This window comes from Cnephaeus nilssonii (genome assembly GCF_951640355.1).
Source record: "Cnephaeus nilssonii genome assembly, chromosome: 9".
Taxonomy (NCBI): Eukaryota; Metazoa; Chordata; class Mammalia; order Chiroptera; family Vespertilionidae; genus Cnephaeus; species Cnephaeus nilssonii.
This window is the reverse complement of record NC_137080.1, coordinates 23,449,538-23,473,871: the sequence shown is the minus strand read 5'-3', so window position 1 is coordinate 23,473,871 and position 24,334 is coordinate 23,449,538. Positions and strand designations below refer to the sequence as shown.

Here is a 24,334-nt window from a genome sequence, read left to right as displayed (position 1 = left end):
ATAACATAGATCTCCCAAAAAAGAAGTGCAACCTTTATGAACCACAGTTAACAACAACAACAAAAATAACAAAAAACAAATGCATAAGTCTCCCAAATAAGTTTTCCAATGTATTACAAAAGGAAAAAAAAAGTATACATATAAAAAATAAAAAAGTCTGAAATACTAGTGCATAGTCAATTACCTAACACCAAGTCTCTGTCCAAAGCTCTACTGCTCCTCTCATACTAGCAGCATGTCTACAGGCTAAGACCATAGCAGCAAGACACATCTTTTCATTTGGCATTTACAAAATTAAATTACTGAATAAAAATATAATTTGTTTTATAAAACTATTTCATACAGTAATAATTTTTAAAGCAAGCCAACAAAAAACTCATCAAATGGTTTAGTACAATAAGTGTACCTCCAATGTTAGTAACCATAAATGAGCATTTACAATCTCGATTAATTATCCCATGGTATTAAACCAATGTTTCTAGTAATGCATTGTGTTTAGTGATTGAGAAAAGTGAAATATTGGAGTACCATATTTTGGGTAAAATTTCAAAAATCTCATCATGAAAAAATACTGGTCTGTTGGATCCTCTAAAATACAGGTAAATCGCTTTATGTTTAAAAACATCTGCACTAAGATATTAACAACTGGCTACAATTCATTACCTAATAATTTAGGTAAGACTGTTATTTATTTTTTTTAAAAAAATCCTTTTAGTTGGGTGAAATCTGATAAGATTTCATCCACCTAAAATGCACTTGGTGCCGCTCTCAACTGTTGTACCACAACAAAAATAGGTTCTTCTCCCTTTCATGAAAAGTTTCATGTAGAGGAACGACATATCCTAAGTCGACATGAAGTGTTCTGAAAACCATAATGCTTGTCTGGGAACGTCTCACATGACCAGAGTCCGGGTTGAGAAGGCATTCCCATATTTCCGAGCCTGACCGGTGGCTGTCACCTGATCTTCCATCTTCCCACAGGATGCAGCTTCCCAGGCCCCGCTACAAGGCTGGTGGGGAAAAGAGGACAACAGCAAGGTCAGACAGGAAGCACATATGTTAGCATACAAACAGAGTCCCAATCCTAGCACAGCCAGCAGAGGGAATTTTGACCTCCAGATAGCAAGTGGTGGACACCAGGGAGCCTTGGTCAGATAAAACCTTAGCTCTCTGACACCCAGGAATCCAGCAGAAATTGTTTATACCTAAGAGAAAAAAATCCACTCCAATCAGTATCTTAAGATATAGCCACATCTGCATACTTGAGTGCCTTTTGTCTTTTAGGCGATTTTACAAAGACAAGAATGGGATAAAAATTCCCTAGACACCAAAGGTGAGCTCTATTTACTCATTAAGCAAACTCGTGAGTGCGTGAGTCCTCTGAAAGAAAAAGCTCTTATAAGTGCTAGAATTGATCACCAATTACTAAACATGGCATATGGTTTTTTAATAGCAATTAAATAAATAATTTAGAATATCTGTTTACCAGGATAGCTTACTTGTATTTATTTATTATTTTAAATTAAATCTTTACTGTTGAAAGTATTACATATATTCCCTCCCCCTCCCCCCCAATGACCCATTGATCCTTTCTAGCCCCCATCCCCCACTCCAGGCCTTCCCCACCCTGTTGTCTGTGTCAATGGGTTATGCATTATGCATACAAGTTCTTTGGTTGATCTCTTCCCACCCAGCCACTCCCGCTTTCCCTCTGAGATTCCAGTCTGTTCCATACTTCTCTGTCTTTGGATCTATTTTGATCCTCAGTTTATTTTGTTCATTAGATTCTAGAGATGAGTGAGATCATGTGATACTTGTCTTTCTCTGACTGGCTTATTTCGCTTAGTGTCATACTCTCCAGGTCCCTCCATGCTGCCTCAGGATAGCTTACTTCTCAAAGACACACTGGAAGATGGAATGCGCAGCATCCAGACCCAGGTCCAGTGCCTGGCACCTCACACACATGATCTCATTTGCACAGCACTGCTACCCCATGAGGGGGGTTCATTCTCTCCCGAGTCGGGCAGAAAACGGACACTCAGAGAGTGGAGATAACTTGCCCAAGGCCACTGCCAGGGTAAGTGATGGCATGGCTTTGAGTCTAGGTCTGTCTTCCACACAGCCCCGGCTCCTGCCTTCCCTCCGTGTTGCTCCAAACCAAAATAAGTACTCTCTGTGCCCAACTTAGTTCCCAAAAGGATCTGAGATGCTCACAAAATAAAGACAAGATAACAGAGTTTTAAAAGTGGACAAGGCAGGGTTACAAATAAATGTATAAAAATTAATAATAATTGTACTTCCCATGAAGCACAATGCACATGCCAAGTGTAAACCTCAGTTTTGGCCCTGAGCTCTCCAGCAGTCAGTGCAAAGAGGGAAATAGAAACACAAACTCAAATCTAAACCAATGGTTTTTAAAAAGCACAACTATGCCTGGTATTGACATCAAAGAGATTTTTCTTTTCCACCGGACAGAAGAAGAATTAAGAAAAGAAAGGCCTCTGCTTTCTAGAGCCTCGTGCTCCCTTCAGGAAACAGCCAGAACAGTGTGAATGGAGTGTGGTGCCAGGCCCAGGGGAGGAGGTGATGGGACACCCAGGAACTGCCAGGGCAACACTCTAGGGCAATGATTTCCAACGCTTTCCATCTCATGGCACACATCAACTAGTTACTAAAATTCTGATTTGACAAAACAATAGGTATACTTTTGATTCATTCACACTGGATGGCTATTGTGTCATTTGTTGTTGTTGTTATAATTAATTCTCACTCAAGAGTATTTTTCATTGATTTTTAGAGAGAATGGAAGGGAAGGGGAGAGACACAGGTGGAGAAACATCGATGTGAGAGAGACACATCAACTGGTTGCCTCTTGCACATGCCCCGACCAGGGCCAGGGATTGAGTCCTTGACCGGAATTGAACCTGACACCCTTCAGTCCACGGGCCAGTACTCTATCCACTTAGCCAAACCAGCTAGGGCTGTGTCATTGTTTTAAAATTTGAAAATTGAAGGGAAAAGTGGTCAGTATCTAAATAGTCAGGTATTGCATGTTTTAAAAATTCTGCAGCACACCAGTTGAAAATCACTGCTCTAGGGAAAGGGCAAGAATAGGCAGGATTTAGATAGATTGGACAGAGAGGCGTGTAACCCAGGTGGAGAAATAGCATGAAGGAGTCAGGGAGCTGAGATCTGCACGTTCTTTGTGGGAGGACCTAGGTGAGAGGAAGAGATACGGTGCATTAAATGACCCTTCACAGGTGCTTACGACACACCTCCCATGCTTCCAAGTGTTTTACATGATCATCTCATTTAATTCTCACACAACACACGTGAAACACTGCACCTGTTTTACAGACCAGCAATTTAAAAGGAAGAGGGAATTTAGGGAACATCCTCAAGGTCACCCAGCTAAGAAGTGATGAAGCAAGAATGTGAACCCAGGCCCTAGTGAGTGTAAGAAGCTGCTTCCATTAGGGTTCTTACCAGTGGACAATTGTGGGGTCAGGCCAGCAAGGCCTTGGAATGCAGAAAAAAGCACTTAGTTGGGGGTGTCGAAGTTATCAGACTTTAGCAAAGAAGTATGATAATTCTGACTGAACGTGGTGATGGGGTTTCCTCACCCAGTGGCTGGGACAAAGTTTCAGTGACATAAGGTTTATAGCACCATGTGTCTAACTTGCAAACTTTCCTAGGACACACGCTGGGTTCTCTCACTTCTGCCCAATCTGCCACCCATCTCCACCACCACCATCAAAGGCACCGGCCAAGTTTACACATGTTTACTCTGAAGGCTCAGAGGCTCCACATGTAACCTGAACTATACGACATAGCAAGGTGGATTATAATTGCAATATTTTCCTGGAAGTGGATCACAAAGATGGCAGGACAAAGAGGCCAGGCATCAGGGTTGACTTCTGCCACTGAGCCACTTTAATGTTTTCCTAAACAAAAATGATCAGGGTAGTTATAGCCTCCTATGAAATAGTTCTGAATAGGTGATGTTTCTCTAGTTTCGAACAAATAGATAATTCTCATACAAATTTCATGCTTTAGTTACTTGAGTGTTAACATTTTCCAGTGCAGTATTGAAACATCAAGTTGACACAAGAAACCCAATTAAAAAATAAAATGCAATGCTATAATTTGAAATCTTGAGCTCACGTTTGTACTCATTGTAGCAGTGTGACATATAATAACTACCATTTGAGAGCAAACAGTTTAACTATGGTGGATGCCTACCATGAAGTATTATGCAGTGCTTTGAAGTACTTGGATCTTACAAAGCTAGTGTCTGAAGAAGTAGCAAAATGAAATATCTTAATACACTAATACCTTATATGTAAATCTAAAATTACATGAAGATACACACAAAAACCAAAAATACAAGTTTTGAAAGAACGCATTCAAAAAATGGGGGAGAATCTAATTCCAAGTATTATCAGTTTAATATATTTTCAACTTGAAATGTGGCTGTGTTCTTGCTGGATCTCCCACACGCTATCGCTTTATTCGTATTTGGCTCTCCTCCAGGACCAGATGTTTAAAATATGATCAGTATAAGGAAGGTACCATATATTTTAAACTAGGATTTTGAGATAAACTTTTCAGTCAACTTTTCTTAAGTCAAAATGGAATTTACCAAGAAATAAATCAAATGGACTGAAATATTCAAATTCCAGAAAGCAGAGCAATTCAGGGGCATATAAGCCCTGAAGCTCAGGGCCTAAGAAGGACAAGACGACTGGGAACACCTGACTCTCCCAGTGCAAACACCAGGACAGAGTACCACTGTGTACAAGAGCCACTGTGTGCAGAACAATAAGCCACAGGTAAGTGTGCGGGCACCTCCTTTTCTGCACCGTGAGCGCACAAAGCAAACACTTGTTACAGCGATGAGTGAATAAAACTGGTCAGAGTGGACACATACCCACACCTACAGCATGAAAGGGAGAGCAGAAGGCCGAGTACTTGGGTAAGAAAAGAAACACTCAGGTCCAACAGCCCAAATGGCAGCTGCCTCCTCTTGTGCTATTTCCTTCTCCCTCCTCAACTTGAAGCCCTGGGGCCCTGGGCCAACTTTTCACGCAGACAGAATAGTCTTGACAAACAAGGATTAAATGTCTTTGTGCTGGAAGAAGATTTTTTAATACTGTCATGTAGATTTTTGTGCATCCTCCTCATTCCCTCTCTTTAAATTTTAGTTTCATTTACAATAAAGAATTGATAAGAATTACAGATTTGTGCACATGAATTCTTGTTAAGTTACTAACCCATGGTACTATTGCAGACATGTCACTCTACCCAGATTTATTTCAACATTAATAATCCTACCGCACATCCTCCTCCTCTTGCCTGCAAGTCACCTTGCTTATCCTATAATCTACCTTTACTGCCCCTGGGCAGAAGTGAACTGTAAACAGACTGTCAGAGCTTTCACTGAGATAACCTGCTAAAGCACTTTAAATAAACACTCAGATCCTCTGTAGAAAACAGAAGAAATAAAAGGAGACAAGACCATGTCCGCAGGTGGTTTTCTGTCAGATTATCTTCACATTTTTCACTTAGACTATGAATAGTTTTTTCACCATGCTGAACAACAACTACTATTATCATTATGTGCAAATAGCAACTTCACACGATAGCTGCTGATGTCCAAAGCCTTGGCAAGATATGTGCTCTGCAATCTGCAGGCCTAATAAAAAAATTTGCATAAATCATAAAAACCAAAGCAACTTGTGAGATGATATTATGTTTTTCTTTTAAATGATAAGCAGGTATGAAAGATGTCCACAAGAGTATGAATAAGAATGATCTGATTATTCTATTTAACCCATCTGAAGAAGATAGTTTGGGCTAAAATTATAAAAGTCAGATTTCCTTCCCAAAGGGGCATGCTTTTAAAATGTATCAGTTATAAGAGATAACAAAGAAATATTTAGTTGTATCTTGAAAGTCAACGATGAACCTGAGATGAACTGTCACTAAGATAAGGTTAATGGTTTCCAGACTTTTCTCAGGCATAAATGCCACTCTATGCATAAATGCACAAAACAATGAACTGTTCCTAATTTCAGGGTTGTTAACTTTTCATATTAAAGAGTCCTAAAAGTTAGGGGAGAGAAGGCCCAGGAAGTTGCCCAATCCACCAGTGCCTCCACTTCCCATCCAAGCCTTAGTTAACAATTGCTAATATGCAGGGACTTTGCCTACATTTGGAGTTTGTCCCAGATATCTCTAGGGGTCTCTTCACCTTACATCTTTATAGATTTTCCAACCGTTTACATCTCATAGCTTAGGGCAGTGATGGCGAACCTATGACATGCGTGTCAGCACTGACACGCGTAGCCATTTCTGATGACACGCCGCATGCCGAGGATGAAACATTTGAGAAATAATGTTTTTTCCTCAAAGTGACACACTACCCGAGTTATTCTCAGTTTTTTGGCGAAGTTTGACACACCAAGCTCAAAAGGTTGCCCATCACTGGCCTAGGGTGTTACAAATTTTTGGAAGAATAGCTCTTTCCTTAGTCACATATTAGTTCCAGGCTATTAAGATTAAGCCAAGTGCCAAATTGCTCCAAAGTCAGTCTATCTTTGCTGGCCTGAGGAAGATTCAATGTCATAGTGTTATCAACCCAACCCAAAGAAAATCACCACATCTTGTAATATCTGGGGCAGGGCACCCTGAATTGGAGACCTTGACATACCTTCCTACTCATTTAGCCTTTGTCAGGTCAACCCCAAAACTATACCCAGCAAACTTGCTTAATTCATTTATTTTTTTAAATTTTTGTTGAATTTATTAGGGTGACATAAGTTAATGAAATTAAGTAGGTTTCAAGTGTACAACTCTATAATAGATTATCTGTATATTGCATTGTGGGTTCACCAACCAAAGTCAAGTCTCCTTCCATCACCATTTATCCGCCCTTTCCCCCCCATTTCCCACCCACCCGCCAAACTGGCTTATTATATAACATATCTTAAAAGCAGGTTACTGGAATACTACTGACAGTTATGCAAAATTCTTGCCAGGACAAGTGGGAAAAAGTGACCCAAAAGGAGAACCAAATGAATATGAATGTATACGACAACACACTGTACTAAAGAATGCCTGGAAAGCTCGATGTCACATGGAGAGAGCCTGTTTCCATATCTGTTGACATGCCAGCACAAGTAACAGAAAAAATAGAGAAAACCAGTAAATCAGTTGTTTCATTTCCATAACACCAATGAGATCTGACTACCTCTATTTCAGGAATCAGTTGAATCAGCTCTTTCTTTTGGTGACCCACTGACACAGTTCTGCATGAGTGGAACAAGGAATGAGACAGAGTGTGCTAGAGGAAATAATACACCACAGTGCAAGAAGACTGGTCGCTGGTGAGGCCTCCTTGCCTGTGTTTCTAAGGACAGGGCTGCACACGCCCTTTCCCTAATAACAGACACCATCTATGTACACTGACAAGTAAGCTGCCATTTTGAAAGCATTATGATGTCCACTTGAACTTCACAGCAACCTTGTGGGATGAGTGAAGGATGTGCCATGGTCCTAGTTTTCAGACAAGAGCATTTTGATCTGAAGAGGTTAATGAATTAAAGACATGCATGCAGTTAGAAAAGGATGGTTCCTGCTGCCTGCATGGTAATTTATTACACTCCTCAGCAACGCCGAGCATGCAAAAAGGTTTTGCCCTATTAAAAAAAATCGTAAGCAATTTATATAAAAATAGGAACAATCCAAAACACATGAAGCTGAAAAAAGTGAGCTTTAATTGCTTGCAATAATATTTTAAGATTTTTTGATGCTGTGCAAATGTGTTTAAATTATAATGGCTTGAGAAATTGACTTAAACTCACTTTTTAGAAAACTAAGGCCATGACAAGCCAAGTCAGGAAATTAAAATTTAAGGCTGTCATTCTGTGGTTACCAAAAAGAGGAAAGTGAGTGAGTGAAAAGCATATGAATACATCTTTTACACTTGGGTTTTAAATAGGAATAAAAGGAAATTATAATTTAAGAGAAAAATACAGAAGTTCAGAAGGCTTATAACTTAAGTACAGTTTCAGATCTACTAATAAAAATGTCGATCTTAAGAAATGCTTGGTGGTAAAATGTATTTATTTAAAAATGTAAAGCAAATTGAAAGCATATTGAGGAAAATAGGCACCTCTTTTCTTTTGCCGAGGAGGGAGTGTGTGTGTGTGTGTGTGTGTGTGTGTGTGTGTGTGTGTGTGTGTACGCCGCAGGCTCTCTCAGGGTAACTTTTGAACAGCTCAAGCTTTCTAGGCTGAATGTTTATTTCCACACTGTGATCATTTTTGAGCTTTTAGACTCCATTCTCTACCCCCACACAACGTGAGGAGAATGGTCCAAGGTGAAAATCTCACATATTTTAAGCTACACAAAAGACACAAATATCAAACATGTCTCAGAAGGAAGGATATGTGGCTATTAAATTAAAGCCAATTGAATGAAATAAAATGGGAAATTCTATTCCTCAAAGACACTAGCCACACATGACAGCAGCATATGGAACATTTTCATCATGGCATAGGTTCTATTGGACAGCATTGGTCAAAAGATTAAGAGAGATTTAAGAGACTTAAACACCAAATGCAACGTGTGAAACAGTTTCAATTTTGATCAAACAAACAATAAAAAGATTATTTTCTGGATTCATGGGGAAATTTAAATATAGCCCAGGAATTAGAATATCAGGGAAATATTGTTAATAATGTCATCATCATAGTATTAAGGTATATATGGAAATATTCTTACTTTTAGAGATACATGAGAATAAAATGTTGCATTGTCTGGAATTTTAGAATGCTTCATAAAAAATGGATGAAGTATATATGGCAAAGTGTTAGTAATTGTTAAGTCTAATTCATAGAATATTTTCTATACGTCAATGTATGTTTAAGATATATCATGATGAAATGCTAAACTCATAGCTTCTTGCAGTTCTAGTTTTAAAATATCACATGTACTTACACATATCTCTGTATAAGCATGTGCATTTATATGTACATGAAAAGCTGAACCTTAAGGCCCGGTATCTGGGCCTCAATAACAGTAATTGGTTGTGTAAAGTGTTACTGCCCTAATAAAGCCAGGGATGATTAAAACCGAAATGACAGAACCCAGAATTTAACAATTATGTAGTCTTCAATAAACTATTCTTATACCTAAGGAAAGTTATTTAGACAATTAGATGGATAGATAATAGTTATGTAATACTGCACTATTACAAATGGCAACTATTTTAGAAGTCTCAAAATTTTAAAATACTGTAGGAGTCATATTTGGTTGTTTTAATTAAAAGCACTATGAAAAAAATATGTAGTTCGCTAAAAATCTCACTTAATATTGGACTTATTGTAAGTATAAATAAAGTTTATAGGAGTTAAATGTATATAAAGTACTTTTAAATCAAATAGCCACATCATTTAACAAAGGCACAATATGTTCAATAATACCATCCATGAGAGATCATTAGGTCAAATTATTAATGGATACATATGATACAGCACTGTTTTAAACAAACAAAATTACCAAATTGCATAAAAACCTATATATTGTTGAACTAGGATTATATGAAGTATAGGCAATATGTGCTTAAATATTTAGAATTATTTGATGCATTTTTCAATGTTTATCATAAAAGTTTGAAGCATTTTAGAAATCACATATTCCTATGGTATCTGAAGCTAGATCTCCATGTCACAAAACAAAGGAGATACTTGGTGTGTAGGATTCATTCATTTAACAAATATTTCTTAAAATGAATTGGTTACCTATTATAACAGTAAGTAAATTTGAGCAGTGTAAATCAGTAAACCATATAGTGCAGACAGAAAGATTGACTCTAAAATTAACTTTTGGGTCTCAGTTATTCAGTTTAGTAGATTTGACAAATACCACCTTCACCGATGGATGTACATTGCTGGCTTAATCTTAGTATACAGATGTCAGAATTGCTAGAGTTCCAGATAGGACTTGTTAACATGCTGGAAATATAGATTAATAAAACAGAGCTACTACTTAATTTTGAATTTCAAAAATAAGTAATGTTTTCTTGAAATAAAATATAAATATACTGATAATAAAGTTTCATATTGATTTTTAAAAAATGCAATAGCATTAAAAACTTTATGTAAAAATATGGACAATCCATATTTTATAAATACAGTTGACCTTTAACAATGTGAGGGTTAGCAACACTGATCCCTGCACAGTCAAAAATCAGTGTATAACTTTTGACTTCTCCAAAACTCAGTTGTCCTTTGTTACCCATGGGGAATTGGTTCCAGGACCCCCTTGGATACCAAAATTCACAGATGCTCAAGTACTTTATATAAAACTAGAGGCCCGGTGCACGAAATTCATGCATGGGTGCAGTCCCTAGGCCTGGCTGGCGATCGAAGCGTGAGCATCTGGCGTGGAGGGGCAGGTCCCAGCTGACCTCTGGGCCCTGGACAGCACCTGGGCCCCCATGTGCTCCCCTCTGCTTGAATCATCAGGCCCCCGTCCAGCTCCCCCAGTGTCTGGGAGCTGGGCAACAGCCCCGCCCCCTGCAGGTTGCCATCTGCGGGGAGATTGGCAGGGCAATTGGGCCCTGCTCACACCTGCCTTGGCCTGGCATAACCTGTCTACCTGCTCCACAATCCCTCTGTGGTTCTGCTCTCATAAGGGCCCATCGGGGCCAGCAGTGCCTCCACTGCCAGCACCGCGTCACCAACACCCACTATGCTCCACGCCGCTCCCTGGTGGTCAGCGCATGTCGTAGCGAGCGGTCGAACTCCCAGGGGACAATTTGCATATTAGGCTTTTATTATAGAGGATAGTGTAAATCAGCCCTTTGCAATCATAGATTCAACCAATCACTGATTGAAAATACTGTTTTTGATCCAAGATTGGTTGAATCTGTGGGTGTGAAACCTGTGAATACATAGGGCCTACTATTATATACTTATTGAAAAAAATCCGCATATAAGTGGACCAGAGCAGTTCAAACCCATGTTGTTCAAGGGCCAACTGTACTGATTACTTGCCAATTTTAGATAACATATATTTTATATCAGTACCATGTTCAACCCAATGGTTTTGGCTAACCACTATTTGGTTATGCCAAACACTTTCAGGATTCGATTTTAGAAAAATAACCAAGGGTTTTCACCTTAATCATAACTACTTAAGTATACTTTACATAGTTGCTCTTTGAAATTTAGAATGCCCTTTTTATATACTGTTATAAATGTGGGTTGAGTCCCAAGCTAAGTTACAAAATATATGCAAAACTTAATCTACCTTAATGTACGAATAGCACGTAGTCAAGTTCTATGCTGTGGAAACCAAGGGCCAAGTAATTTAGGAAGGGAAGGGGAAAGAAAAACAAGGAAGGCATCTTCCTTCTGGAGCCAGGACCAGCGCTAGGTGAAACTAAGAAGTAGCTCCCTTTGCCTTCACACCCTTCTAAACCGCCTTCTGTGTCCCTCTTGTGCCCTGGTGGAGTTCGTTCCCTTTGTCATCTCCCAATTCTTTGTGATATTCTGAATCTTCTGCACACGGGGCCTACCCAGGAACCACCCCGGGTGCCCCCCACGCACCAACTCTGCCTATCCACACTTCGGTCAACAGTCACCTTTCACCAATGCCTGTTGGATCAGATAGAGGCCACGGGAAAGCAATCTGATCGAATTAAGCATCAAAATGTGCCTAGAGCCCTTCCAGCTGTATTACTTGCATTATATTATTTATATCACTTGAAAAATAATGCTAAATATCACAAATCATTAAAAGGGGGACATTTTAAGATACTCACAATTTGCAGAGAGAAGGCCTCCCCAAAGATGGGAAAGCCCTTTACAGAAAGGGCAAGCTCCCAAAGCACACATCCTATTCCAGTACACTTAACTCACTGTCCACTTCTAAACCCAGGTTATTTATATGCTCCAAAGCTTGTGAAGTTCCCCTCTGTGTAGCTCGGGGAGATGCAGGGGAGCACTCTGCAGGTGGCTGGGCAAGGGGCTATTTAATGTTGGGAACTGCTTTAAATAATTTAGGGGAGTAAATTTGCATTCTTATTTACATCTGGTGCAGGATTAATTTGGAATTTGTTGTATTTCACTACACATACTGACTTCAGAGTTACAAGAGAAATTCTTTTGAGATGAAACCCAGCAGCAACAAGTTAGCCCCATGATATTGACACTTGACTTTCTTATTCTCATAGTCAAATATGTCGTAATTTTTTTTTTTTTTAGCTAGCTCATTTCAAACTCAATTTAAACTCTAAATAGAGGCTTGAGTTGATGGCTTAGTGATGGAACATAAAAATTCTTTTGGAACAAAAAGTAAACTATACCAATGAACTTTATAGAATTTTTAAAAGCAGAGGAGATATTGACGCATGTGTAATATATGATCTTAGTCTCAGACACAGTAAGAAATGTTTCATCTCATCATGCATTGGGAATCTGCTCTAATAAAAATTTCCAGCATGTCTCATATGAGTGGCAGCAAGGAATTTTTAATTTTTTGAACATATATTTTTATTGATTTCGGAGAGGAAGGGAGAAGGAGAGAGAGATAGAAACAGTGATGAGAAAGAATCATTGATCAGCTGTCTCCTGCATGCCCCACACTGGGGATCAAGCCCGCAACCCAGGTATGTGCCCTGACTGGGAATCGAATTCTGACCTCCTGGTTCAAAGGTTGATGCTCAACCACTAAGCCACAACAGAGTTTTTATATCAAGAGTTGTTAAAAGTACCTCTCCTCTATGTCTAAAAACTCTTATCAAAGGATTATCGATCAATGGACTGATTGATTGATTGTCAAAGTGGACTTTACTTCAGTAGCTCACAGGGGTCCTCCTCACCCCACATGAGAGAGGAGTCCTGATTGGGGTTGGATAGTCCATCTCAATTGTTGCACCCAGCCCTGGGCAGGGGAAGGACAGGTTTTGCCCAGCCCTCACCCCTAGGGAATGACTTTTAAGATACCAATGTTGGAATGTTAATTACCTGCAAGGGACTTGCCAGGGACCTGTTTTTAGGAACTGTAAAAGCTTTGAGAACATTGTCTTCATCTTCTGATACTGGCGTCATTAAAACGGAACTTGTAAGAATATTCTAAAAGGAAAGAGAATAATTTGAAATTCAAATGAAATTGGATAATATGAAAGCCAACACAATTCTGACACTACAGTGAGTAGATTGCTATGACATGATACACATTAGAGGGGGGAAATGCAGGTATCTGCCAGAAATTCTCTTCTCAATGAGCTAAAAGGAGAACTTAACTATGTACTAACCCTAATCCCACTGCGGCCAACACCAATAAGAAAAAATGCTAGGCATGACATAGGCACTCAGAAAACATCTGCTAAATGAATTATTAAATACATCTTTAAAAATGAAAGTTTTACTAATCTCTAGTGAGATTAAAGAACTAGTGAGATTAAGCTCAAGAACTGTTTATTTTATATATTGACACAAAAATATTTCAGAGGTACAAATTAGTGGCAGTATAATACAATGGTTAAAAGTATGTAATTTAAAACTAGACTTTCTGAGTTTTAACCTCGAACTCCACTTATTAGCTATATGATCTTGAGCAAGTGACTAAGCCTCCTGGTGCCTCAGTTTCTCAGCTGGTATAATAGAAATAATGTTACCAACCTTGTCAGGATGTTGAGAGAATTAAATGAGTTAATGTATCTAAAGCTCTTAGAATAGTACTTATCACATTGTACATACTGAAAAAAATATTAGCAATTGTTATTAGCTTTGATTCATCATAAAGGACAATCATTTACAAATTAGAAACTTTAAAAAATGGTGGTAACTGGTGCTAAAAAAAGAAATGAGCCTTCAAGCCATGAAAAGACATGAAGGAAACAAAAGTACATATTATTAAGTGAAAGAAGCCAGTCTAAAAAGGCTACATATTGTATGATTCCAACTCTATGACATTCTGGAAAAGGCAAAACCATGGAGACAGTAAAAAGATCAGTTGGTTGCCAAGGGCTGAGGGGGAAGAAGGGATAAATAGGTGGAGCATAAAGGATTTTTAGTGAAACTACTCTGTGTGATACTATAATGGTGGATACATGTCATAAATTTATCTAAACCCATAAAATTTACAACACCAAGAGTGAGCCCTGATATCAACTATGGACTTCAGGTGATAACTGTAACAAATGTATCACTCTAGTGGGGGATGTTGATAATGAGGGAGACTGTGCGTGTGTGGGGACAGTGTGAATATGGGAAATCTCTGTACCTTCAACTTTGCTGTGAGCCAAAAACTACTACAAAAAATAAAATCTATTTTAAAAAATGGTGGTAACCAAAGCAATCCAGTATAGGGTACAATAAAGGGCATCGACTATAGACACTATAACACTATGCCACATGCTACATAGAACCAAACAGGTGACAACTTAACAAGGAAATACTACATTTAAAAGACAGATAAATAAATGAAAAGAAAATTTAAAAATTAACAATCTGTTTTCATGGAAAATACATATGTTCATACAGCAGATTTTTTAAATGGCAAGGACTTTCAAATCCTAAGAAAACAAATAATGACAAAGTCTGCAATGGAATAGAATCTATTTCCAATATATAAACAAAACCTCTACTTTATATTCAACATTAATAACTGTAAGAAAATACTATGCAAGAGAATATTTCGCTCACGCATTGAGGAGTGCTGAAACCACAGTAGCCCACGTGCCACACACAGAACCCAGTGTGCACCAACTGGATGTGTACTTACAGGCACATCTGCCACAGGTGATGCCTGTGTGAACAGCTGAGTATTCAGACTCTCCCCTTCCCAGTGGTTGGAGCAGAAGAAGTTTCCTGCTTTATCAGTTGGAGATTCCACCTAAAAGCAAACAGGAAGTGCTTTGTTGTTTCTAGAACCAGAATTTACCAGGAAACAGTTCTACTCAAGAGTAAATTTCTGTAAAATGAATAGGGTCAGAGAGGCTCATGTATAGCATGGTAACTATAGTTGATGTCACTGTATTGTATAATTGAAATCTGCTAAGAAAGAAGAGTTGAAATTTTCTCACCTACAAGGGCAAATATGTAAGGCGATGGATGTGTTAATTAACTCAATGAGGGAGAATCCTTTCACAATGTATACATATATCAAATCCTCACGTTGTACACTTTAAACAATTTACAACTTTACTTGTCAATTACATCTCAATTAGGCTGAAAAAGAGTAAATGTCTAGCCAGTCTCCTAATCACTTATCCCTATATGAAAATAAATTCAAGAGGCACCGTATCTAAGCTGTTAGAAACGTTTCTTGCTACGAAGCTCAAGCTTTGATCCTTGCAATTTAGATTCCCTTTCTTTTACACCACGAATTAAAAATACTATTATTTTAATTTCAATTCTCCATGACATCTGAAAATTAAACATATATGTATCAATAATCTTTCTATCTGTGTAGCCAGGGACAAAAATAAGTAAAAAGCTCCTTCCTTCTCATTCCTTTATCCTCTCCAGCATGTTTTCTGTTCAAACATGAAGTAGATAGAGGTGGCTTGGCTTCCCAAATGACAGGCCACATGCCTGCAGTCTGACCACAGCGCTGAACTGCCTCTGGCATGAAAACCTTGTAGGAAAAGTGGTATTGTTCCACAGTGATGATGCAGACTCGTCAATAAGGAACAAAGGGAACAGCATTCACAGCCTATTCCTTTCAAAGGATTGCAAACTTACCTCTTGTTTGATCTTCTTCAGTAAAGGTCCATTTCCTTGAAACTCGGTGACAATTCCAGATTCATCAGATTCCTGTTTTATCACATCCTGCAGGTCTTCTACTAGATGAGATGGTGTCTGAGGCTGAAGGGAAGAGTGGGCATGTTTGCATCAGAGGAAAAGTTCTGCCTGAACTAACAAGCCAACTAACCCAAGAATTTTGCACACTTACTAGCATCTTCAGGGGGCCATATTTCATTTCTTGAGCTGCAAGTGCATGTTTAAATGGTGTAGGGGTTCTCGGAGAGCTTTCTAGGATTGACTTTTTGATAGCTGGAGTTCTGAAACTTTAAAAAGAAAACAAGTGTTGGCTCAATACACAGGAACATATGTCCCTCACACTGCTCTCCCTATTACACTTAATATTTTTCTACTGAATAAAAGACTCTGTTATTGATATGGAATTGGGTATGCTGATTAATCACACATGTATTGTTTAAAAAGAGATATTTTGTACATCAATCATTCTGAAAACACATGTACTGCCTGCCCCTGGGTTTCTATAATGATCATAAGCATTGTGAAGATCTGATGTTATTTACAAATACATTTCACCTATTATTAAAACAGGGCCCACAGTAGAAAACATGTTGATATTTTAAACTGCTTATTATACTTGGAAATAATAAGATTAAAGGTTGATTATAACTCATATTGATGTTCTCTGCCATTTCTTTGAATTGGTTAAGCCTTTATTGAATATAAATGACTGCTTAATCATTCCTATAATCTATATATATAAAAGCCTAAGTGACTGAACAACCGAACAACTGGTTGACCAGTTGCTGTGATGTGCACTGACCACCAGGGGGCAGATGCTCAATGCAGGAGCTGCCCTGTGGTGGTCAGTGTGCTCCCACAGTCAACCTCCCGCAGCTGGCCAACCTCCCGTGGCTGGCCATCACCCCCCTCTCCCCATTGGCCCCAATCGCCAGCCAGGCCAAGGGACCCCACCCATGCACGAATTTGTGCACCGGGCCTCTAGTATCATATAATATTACTGGGGGTGTCAGAAGTAGTCCTAATCTATATAAATTTCAAAAGAAAAAAATAAGATTAAAAAATATGAACTAAAAAGAACTATTCTCATTCTTATTCTGAAGTGTATAATCAAAGAGAAAAGGAGGCTGAAAATGTTATTTTCAGTGAAGAAGAAAAGGCCTTATTGAACAAACAGAAAAACTGAATGGAAAAGTTATATAAAACTACCTCTGCATATATGGGAAAATTTGAGGTAAACTACAAAAATTAATTTAGTTTATCCTCCCACCACCTACCTCTGGATAGTTATAATAGGCCCAGGGCACATATTCAATGTGGAATATACATGATTAAATACATACAAGTGGAATATACATGATTAAATACATACAAGTGGATCCATAACATTCGAATGGATCACAGTGTTGATGCCAGACACTGGGGACTATATTGAGACATTGGAGACTATATTCTCTTAAATAACTATAAGTAAATAAGATCAATAATTTTATTCTTGAACCAAGAACTTACATAGTATTTTCCTTTTGAGCTTTCACAGTCTGGTCTCTATGAAATGGTGTTGTAACAGTCAATTTGTGACCACTGAGAGGGGTGGCAGTTAAAGAAGGCATTTCCAAGTCTAAGTTTTCATGATTACTGGAAGTGTTTAAGAACTAAATATGGGAAGAAAAAAATTACTTTGATCAAACAGTCATTCTTTATTGAGCCAAATTTAAAAATCACACTGTGATAACAAGCAAATATGTTTTACTGACCCACAATATAAAATAATAAAGATGCTCATAACATGTAATGTTGGACAAGGCTATCATTTTATGTTAATTGAACACCAAGATTTGGAGTCTGATTTCCAAAAAAAACAAAATCTAGGGCCAATGCTGGAAAAATTGCAAAATCCTAAGAAAATATTCTCAATAAATGACATTTGCCATTAAAGAAATAAGATGCACTCTTCATGAAGATTAAAAGTGTTACAGTGATTTGGGGAAAGTAATGATTGTTTTTCTTTTATACTCTTTTGTCTCTCTTTAATGATCATTGAGCCATTATTATAGAAGGCCTACATTAGGTGGAACATTTTTTAATAATAAGCTGTCTCTCTCAGAACATTAATGTTCTAGGACAGTGGTTGGCAAACTCATTAGTCAACAACCACTGTTCTAGGAAAGTAATAGGTGTTCCTCAAACAGTTCCAAGGTAAAATAAATTTGGGAAACACACATATCATAATCTCCTCCTGGACATTCACAATGCACATCAGTGTATTAAAATCAATCTTTAACTTAGTTTGAATCAGTGTTTCCCAAACTTATATACTTTGTATGCGGATGTTTTCCTGGAACATCTATCCAAATCTTGCAGAATGAATATTATCTAAAACACAATTTGGAAAATATAAGCAAAAAGCAAGATAAATTGTTTTGGTGAGTGCATCATATTTGTTCATACTTAAAGCTGCTCTTAACACTCAACAGACATAATTGGAAAAATGTTTTAAAGTGCCAAATTACCTATTATTTTCAATTATTTTAATAATTAAGAAGCCAAGTTTTTGAAAAGAATTATAATTTCCATCCCTTTAAAAAATACTATATGAAATAAGAATATCCATTGGCAAAAAACTATGCTAATAAAATCTTATGGCACAACTCAATATGCCATAATTGAGAAATTGAAATTAAAACATAAATTATTTTACTTAAGCATTTGTCCCTCATCTTCTTCCCAAACCTTTTCACTTAAAGATGGAATGGAACCTTTAAAATTTCTAGTTGCAACCCAAGCATAGTTTGCTTCCCTCCACCCCTGGGTCAGTGAATCACATAAGTGAACAAAGAGGCAGAAGGGAAGTGAAGGGAAGGGAGTGAAGGGAAGGGAGAAGAGAAAGGGATAGAAATGTTAAACTCTAGTAGTGGAGGAAATAATAGCACATCGCATGCAACTAACCATCTTTCAAATCACCCAAAAGAGAGAATTATGACAAAAATCATCAGTCAATGTACAGACAGCCTGAACTTTGGGAGGCAGTATGACTTAGCAACAGCTAGATTCAACAACGGAACGAAATCAGTGAGGGTAAAAATAATTAGTCATTTGTTCCAAAGGATTAGTTTCTAGATTATTAAGGCTTGATTGTCTGTTGGAAATTAGTAACAGCTGCGCAGAAACTGTGCTCTACCTGCGAGGGGGAGAAGGACAGGCTTTTGACAGGGGACCGATTGGGAGTTGAACTGCTGACGTCAGCAAATATGAAGGACCTAGAGTCTCCAGTGGCTAAGGGGCTGGCCTGGCGCCGCTTTGTTCGAAGGATGACCAGTGGAATTGTGCTGTGCCTCGCAGGAGGTAGAGGCTTGAGCGGGCCAAGTGAACCCTCACTCAACGTGCGTTTACTAGGCTCTCTTGCGGGTCTAGTCACATTGCCCTCTCTTTGCTGGAGCTGTAGGGCTTTGCCTGCATGCTGTTGGCTAGGTGAAAATTCTGCTTCTTCAAAGAGTTCAAAATTGCTGAGGTCACACCATGATGAAGAATCCTGAAAAAATGTAGGAGGCGCAGAACTCTGAGACAGTGTGTGCATGATATGTGCCATCACCTGAAACAGCACTGAGAAAGAGATGCTGAATGCAAAGGAAACACCTGCCAGGCCCCCTTGTTTAACATCTTCGGGATTAACAATTGTTCTGATACACTGCTGGTCCTACATGAGCGATGCAGGGACCTCTGGGTACTCTAGCATTTGCATGCAATCCAAAGCAAAAGATGGCACACTTGGCAATGTTTATCCCCTGTCTCATGGGGACTGATTGGAAGCTGAACTGCAATAAAGGCTTTTTCATCACTGGGAAACAGTGGGAATGAACGGAGGGTCTGCTTTTGAGGGGCTGAACCCAAGTCCGTTTCACTGAAGGTGGTTTGTCTCAGTGAACCAAATGAGACTGGTAATCAATAATCAATGTTTTGTGGAGAAAGCCATGTACCACCAATGAACTTATTAGCACTTCAAATATATTGAAAGATTGCTTTAAGCTCTGAGCAAACATAATTCTGAATGTGCTGTCCAAAAGCAAGGCACAATTCTAGAGAAACACAAAGAAGGAAACAAATTAAAAAATAAAAGGTAACTCAAACATCATTCCCATAAACCAAGCTCTACTTTTAGGTCATTAACTTCACTATTTAAAAAAAAAATATGCATTTTGAAGGAAATGTGTGAAAAGCTAGCTTTTATCTGGGCAGCCTATGAAATCAGATCTTTGGGGGAAAAAAAAACCCATACACACAAACACTAAAATAATATTTTACCTTTACATTAATATATGTTAATTACATGATAGTTGCTCTAGAAAATGGCAATGATTTGAGAAATGGGTTTCCTCACACCCCTTCTAAAAACATTAACATGCCTGAATAATCTACTTACAGAATCTATAAATTGAAGTGTTTCTGCAAATTCTAAGAGGTTCTTAACATTATCCAGAATGGCTCCTTGGTGGACGATCATGCACCTCGCAGGAGAGGCGCTTTCTTCAGGTAAGCAGCCAGGATCCACAGGCAGAGATGGCGTGGAGTGGTGCTCTTCCAAACAGGAAACAGGTGCACTGTCTCCATGAGGTCTGGTGTGGTCGGCGATGGTGGTGCTGTGCCACCCGGGGTAGCTGCATGTGTGGTTCTGTGTCTAAGGAGGGGGGGTGGTGGCGGGGGAATAAAGAAAGAGAGGGGAGAAGAAAGGGAGAAGGAACTTAGCAATGAAGTTGCACAAGGTATCAGATGCTGTTGGAGGAAAGATAAAAGTAGTTGCATCATCCAGAACTTGCGCCTATAAAACAGTTGTCAAGATGTTTCCTTTTATCAATGCAAGACCCTGCTTTTTAATAGTGGTATAGTCTGTCATCTACACGATGACCTTAATTGTCATCCTTTTGTTAAAAATGCAAGCAGGGGGACTATGTTACAAAGCACGACTCTCACATGGAGTTAAAAATCTATTAACATAATTTCCAATAGGACCATAAATGTTTGCTGTGAATTAAGAATTCTCCTACTCTTTCTAACCTACATAAAGGCTGGAGAATGCAAGAGTTAGAGTTGCCTTTCTCAGCACATATTCTTGTTGCTTCCACCCCCTTCTAATGCAAAGGATTGCACCGATGCAGAGACGGGGTGCCAAATCAACGTGGTTAGGAAAGCAGAAGAGCAAATTAACAGAAGTCTCCTTTCAGCATGACCACGAAACAGGAGAAATTGCAAAACATTCAAGTTAAAAAGTGGTCGAACTAACATAAGCACATAATAATTGTATTATTTAACCAACAAAGTTTTTACTCCTAAGAATACCTACTCTGTATCACATCTCTTTTATTTACTTGGCTGGCTAACTACATACGTTACAAATTACAAGCTGCTTTCCCAGTTTGCTGCTCAATCACTAAAAAAGATGTCAACATTCAGTAATGGTTCGCACAGCTTTCACATATGCACACAAAAGAGAGCAGCTAATGTTATTCATGGAGAGAGTATATGCATCTTTTTCACATGTATACACCGAACATGCATCAAATCATGTATGAAATAATAAAGTATGAAAATCTAGGTTAAGAAACATAATAAAGAAAAAATGAAATGAATAGGCATCATACAGATACAAAGCTTTGTACAAAATAGTTTCTTTCATTTTATCTTTGATAGTCTTTGAATTGATTCCAGTCCTTCTAAAGAAAAAAAAATCAATGATGACAATCACTAATAGATGCTGAGTTTCTATTGCAACATAAAAAGGACTACTTCCAATTTAGTCAACATTCTTATACCAACTGGGTTTTATTACACAAAACTTCGCATGTTTAAATGTCACTAATGGATATATAGAGTCTTAACTATGTAATATTTAGGAGAGAAGGAAAAAGATACAGAAGAGCACTGGGGTAAAGCCACACTCCTCCCATTTCAGCCCACAGTGACATTCTTACTGGTAGTGCCTGCTGTCCTTTGAGCTCATTCTCAGTTGACATTAGGAGCAACTCTAATTCCTTTATTCGTTTTTCTTTCTCAGGGTCTTCATCATTATAGTGTCTCTGAAATTAAAAGTTAAGAAAGGAAAAAAAGAAAAGGGCCTGAATGGAAGCTGTAAACACAATGGTTGTGGCCTGTAGTCAAGAGGGAACACACAGCCCAAAGAACCTGGCTGTGAAACCAATACAAACTGAATTGGGCCACAGTTGAAATCTTTGAGAATGTTATGCTGGATGTAAGAGAGTGATGTGACATCTGAGGCTAAAGTGGATGCTGACTGATGAGTTGTTTATAATATGAGAGAATCCGAGAATCCCTGAGCAAACTCACTCTAGAAGTGAAGACTGGTAGATGGCTGGCTGGAGCTCCCCCACCTCTCCACTTGTCCCTGCTTTTTTTTTACTTCAGTTGGTCAGGTGACAATATGTGTTTAGAAGAAAGAAATAAAGCATGTCTCAAAAATGGTGCCTTAAACAGCTAGTGAGGTTCTTTAGGAAATGACCTTAAAATGGTCTTACCTGAATGGCTGCAGCAGCAGGCTGTGGAACATTGACTATATTGACATGTAATGCGACAGGATATGGGACGTGACTGGAGACCTAGACACAAAAAAAGCAAAACAAAGGACGAATCATTCATGGTTACATATGCTTCAGGGCACTTGGCTTGCTCGAGGACTGAGAAAAAGAATAGTTCACTGATCAAATTCACTAAACATTACACACACACACACACACACACACACACACACACACACACAATCCTCTAATTTGAAATTTTAGCCAGGCTTTTAACAATGGCTAAATAGCTAAAGCAACATAGTGGGGAAAAAAATTTTAAGTGCTCATCATTGATCCTGACAGGAAGTATTCCTAAGAGAAAAATACATCTAAAATATATTCATAAATGCATGAAAGGAGTTTTGGTGGGAAAAACCTGATGACACTAGCTATTTATAAATAAAAACATTTCTCTGGGGATAATATGAGTTTTAGTAAATAGCACAGAACTGAGACCTTTCTGGAAAGTCTGTAGTCAAATACATGTCAAAACTCTTCACAAATATGTTTTGCGTAGAATTTGCATATGAGCTCTGTATTCTTGGGTAAATTTCACTGTTTCTTATTGTTACTATAAAAATAAAAGCTTCTTGCTTTTTTTTTCTCTTTATTCTTCTCTTTCCACCCACTAAGAATATTTCTTTCCCTAAGTATAAATATCATGAAATGAAAAAGGAATCACACTGATCCAAGAAGGATAAAAGGAGACACCAGAGAATAGTGTCACAAAACTGCTCCTGAGCCCTGGCTGGGTAGAGCATCGTCCCCATATGCCAAGGTTGCTGGTTTGATCCCTAGTCAGGGCCATACAAGAATCAACCAATGACCGCATAAGTCAGTGGAAAACAAATCGATGTTCTCTTCTCTCTCTCTCTCTCTCTCTCTCTCTCTCTCTCTCTCTCTCTCTCTTTCTCTCTGCCTTCCTTTCTTTCTCTAAAATCAATAAATAAAAATTAAAAAAAAAACACAAAACATTGCTCCTGTCTTGGAGTATGAAGGTAAACACAGAATAAATAAATTAGGGCATTTCTGTTCCATCACTATCAAAATGGAACTTACAATTATCTGTTGAATTTCAATGTTGAACTATCTGCTCTTTAAATATAATATTATGTTCACTTTCATTTTGGAAGACAAAAATATTTGACTACAGCTGCATCCCTATTTCCCCAGTCTTCTTCAGCAGGGCCTTGTTAAGTAAGTTTAAATTCAAACACTAAACTCCAAATTAGATTATAAGCAGCATCAGAATCGAACAACTTGGATTGTAGCCTACACTGTCTCTATGAGTTGTGTAACCATGGACAAATCATTTAATGCCCTTGTTCCCAGAACCATATCAGGAAGAACAATACCTATGCCATGATCCTGTTTATGAAAGCTCTCTGAAAAGTATGCAACTACAGGGTATTATTACCTGGAGCTAAAATAACCACCTCTCTTGTTAAACAAAATTCTCGGGAATGGCTTACATTTTGTGCTTCAGAAATGTGGTAATAGGAATAGTCATTGTTCACTGAGGGCTGTCCAGTTGGAGGAAGGTGAGCTGGCGGTGGAGCATGAGCAAAGCCCATCAAATGACTGTTCTTCTGGAAACTTGCGGCCACCGTTGGCTGGCTAGCTTTGGAAGACTCCTGTAGATAACCTTCCTGCTCCACCTTCCGACGCATTGTAGAATTCCAGTGGTTCTTGATAGCATTATCAGTTCTGCACAGAAATATATCACATTCAAATTTCACAAACAAAAACTTCAATTCAGATTAGAGTTAATTGACAGAAAACTGTTCCTAACAGAGACCTTTTCTTTTGGTCCACTAATAGTGTCATTTCTTTTTAATCATTTCAGTCTTTTCTACCTCCTAAAATCATGCTTTCCCTATTACCTAATTTAAATTCCATACATTTCTCTTAATTACATAATATGGAGTTGTAGTTTTCTATAAATATTGAAATCCTTAAACCATT

General features: G+C 38.3%; 1 protein-coding gene across 2 annotated transcripts in view; it reads right to left on the bottom strand.

The window, feature by feature from the left end:
- Positions 1–446: 446 nt before the first annotated feature.
- MYB (MYB proto-oncogene, transcription factor) overlaps positions 447–24,334 on the bottom strand; it is a 34,367-nt gene continuing 10,479 nt past the window's right edge. The window contains exons 6-16 of one of the 2 annotated variants that reach the window (XM_079781360.1): positions 23,842–24,076; positions 22,328–22,408; positions 21,767–21,871; positions 20,221–20,475; positions 18,982–19,332; positions 17,313–17,455; positions 15,973–16,087; positions 15,762–15,884; positions 14,800–14,910; positions 13,038–13,145; positions 447–1,010 (exon numbers count right to left, since the gene is read on the bottom strand). In XM_079781360.1, coding sequence (XP_079637486.1) covers positions 894–1,010; positions 13,038–13,145; positions 14,800–14,910; positions 15,762–15,884; positions 15,973–16,087; positions 17,313–17,455; positions 18,982–19,332; positions 20,221–20,475; positions 21,767–21,871; positions 22,328–22,408; positions 23,842–24,076 — 1,744 coding nt within the window. In that variant the 3' untranslated portion in view covers positions 447–893. The remainder of the gene's footprint in view (positions 1,011–13,037; positions 13,146–14,799; positions 14,911–15,761; positions 15,885–15,972; positions 16,088–17,312; positions 17,456–18,981; positions 19,333–20,220; positions 20,476–21,766; positions 21,872–22,327; positions 22,409–23,841; positions 24,077–24,334) is intronic. The other variant, XM_079781361.1, reaches the window with a different exon arrangement.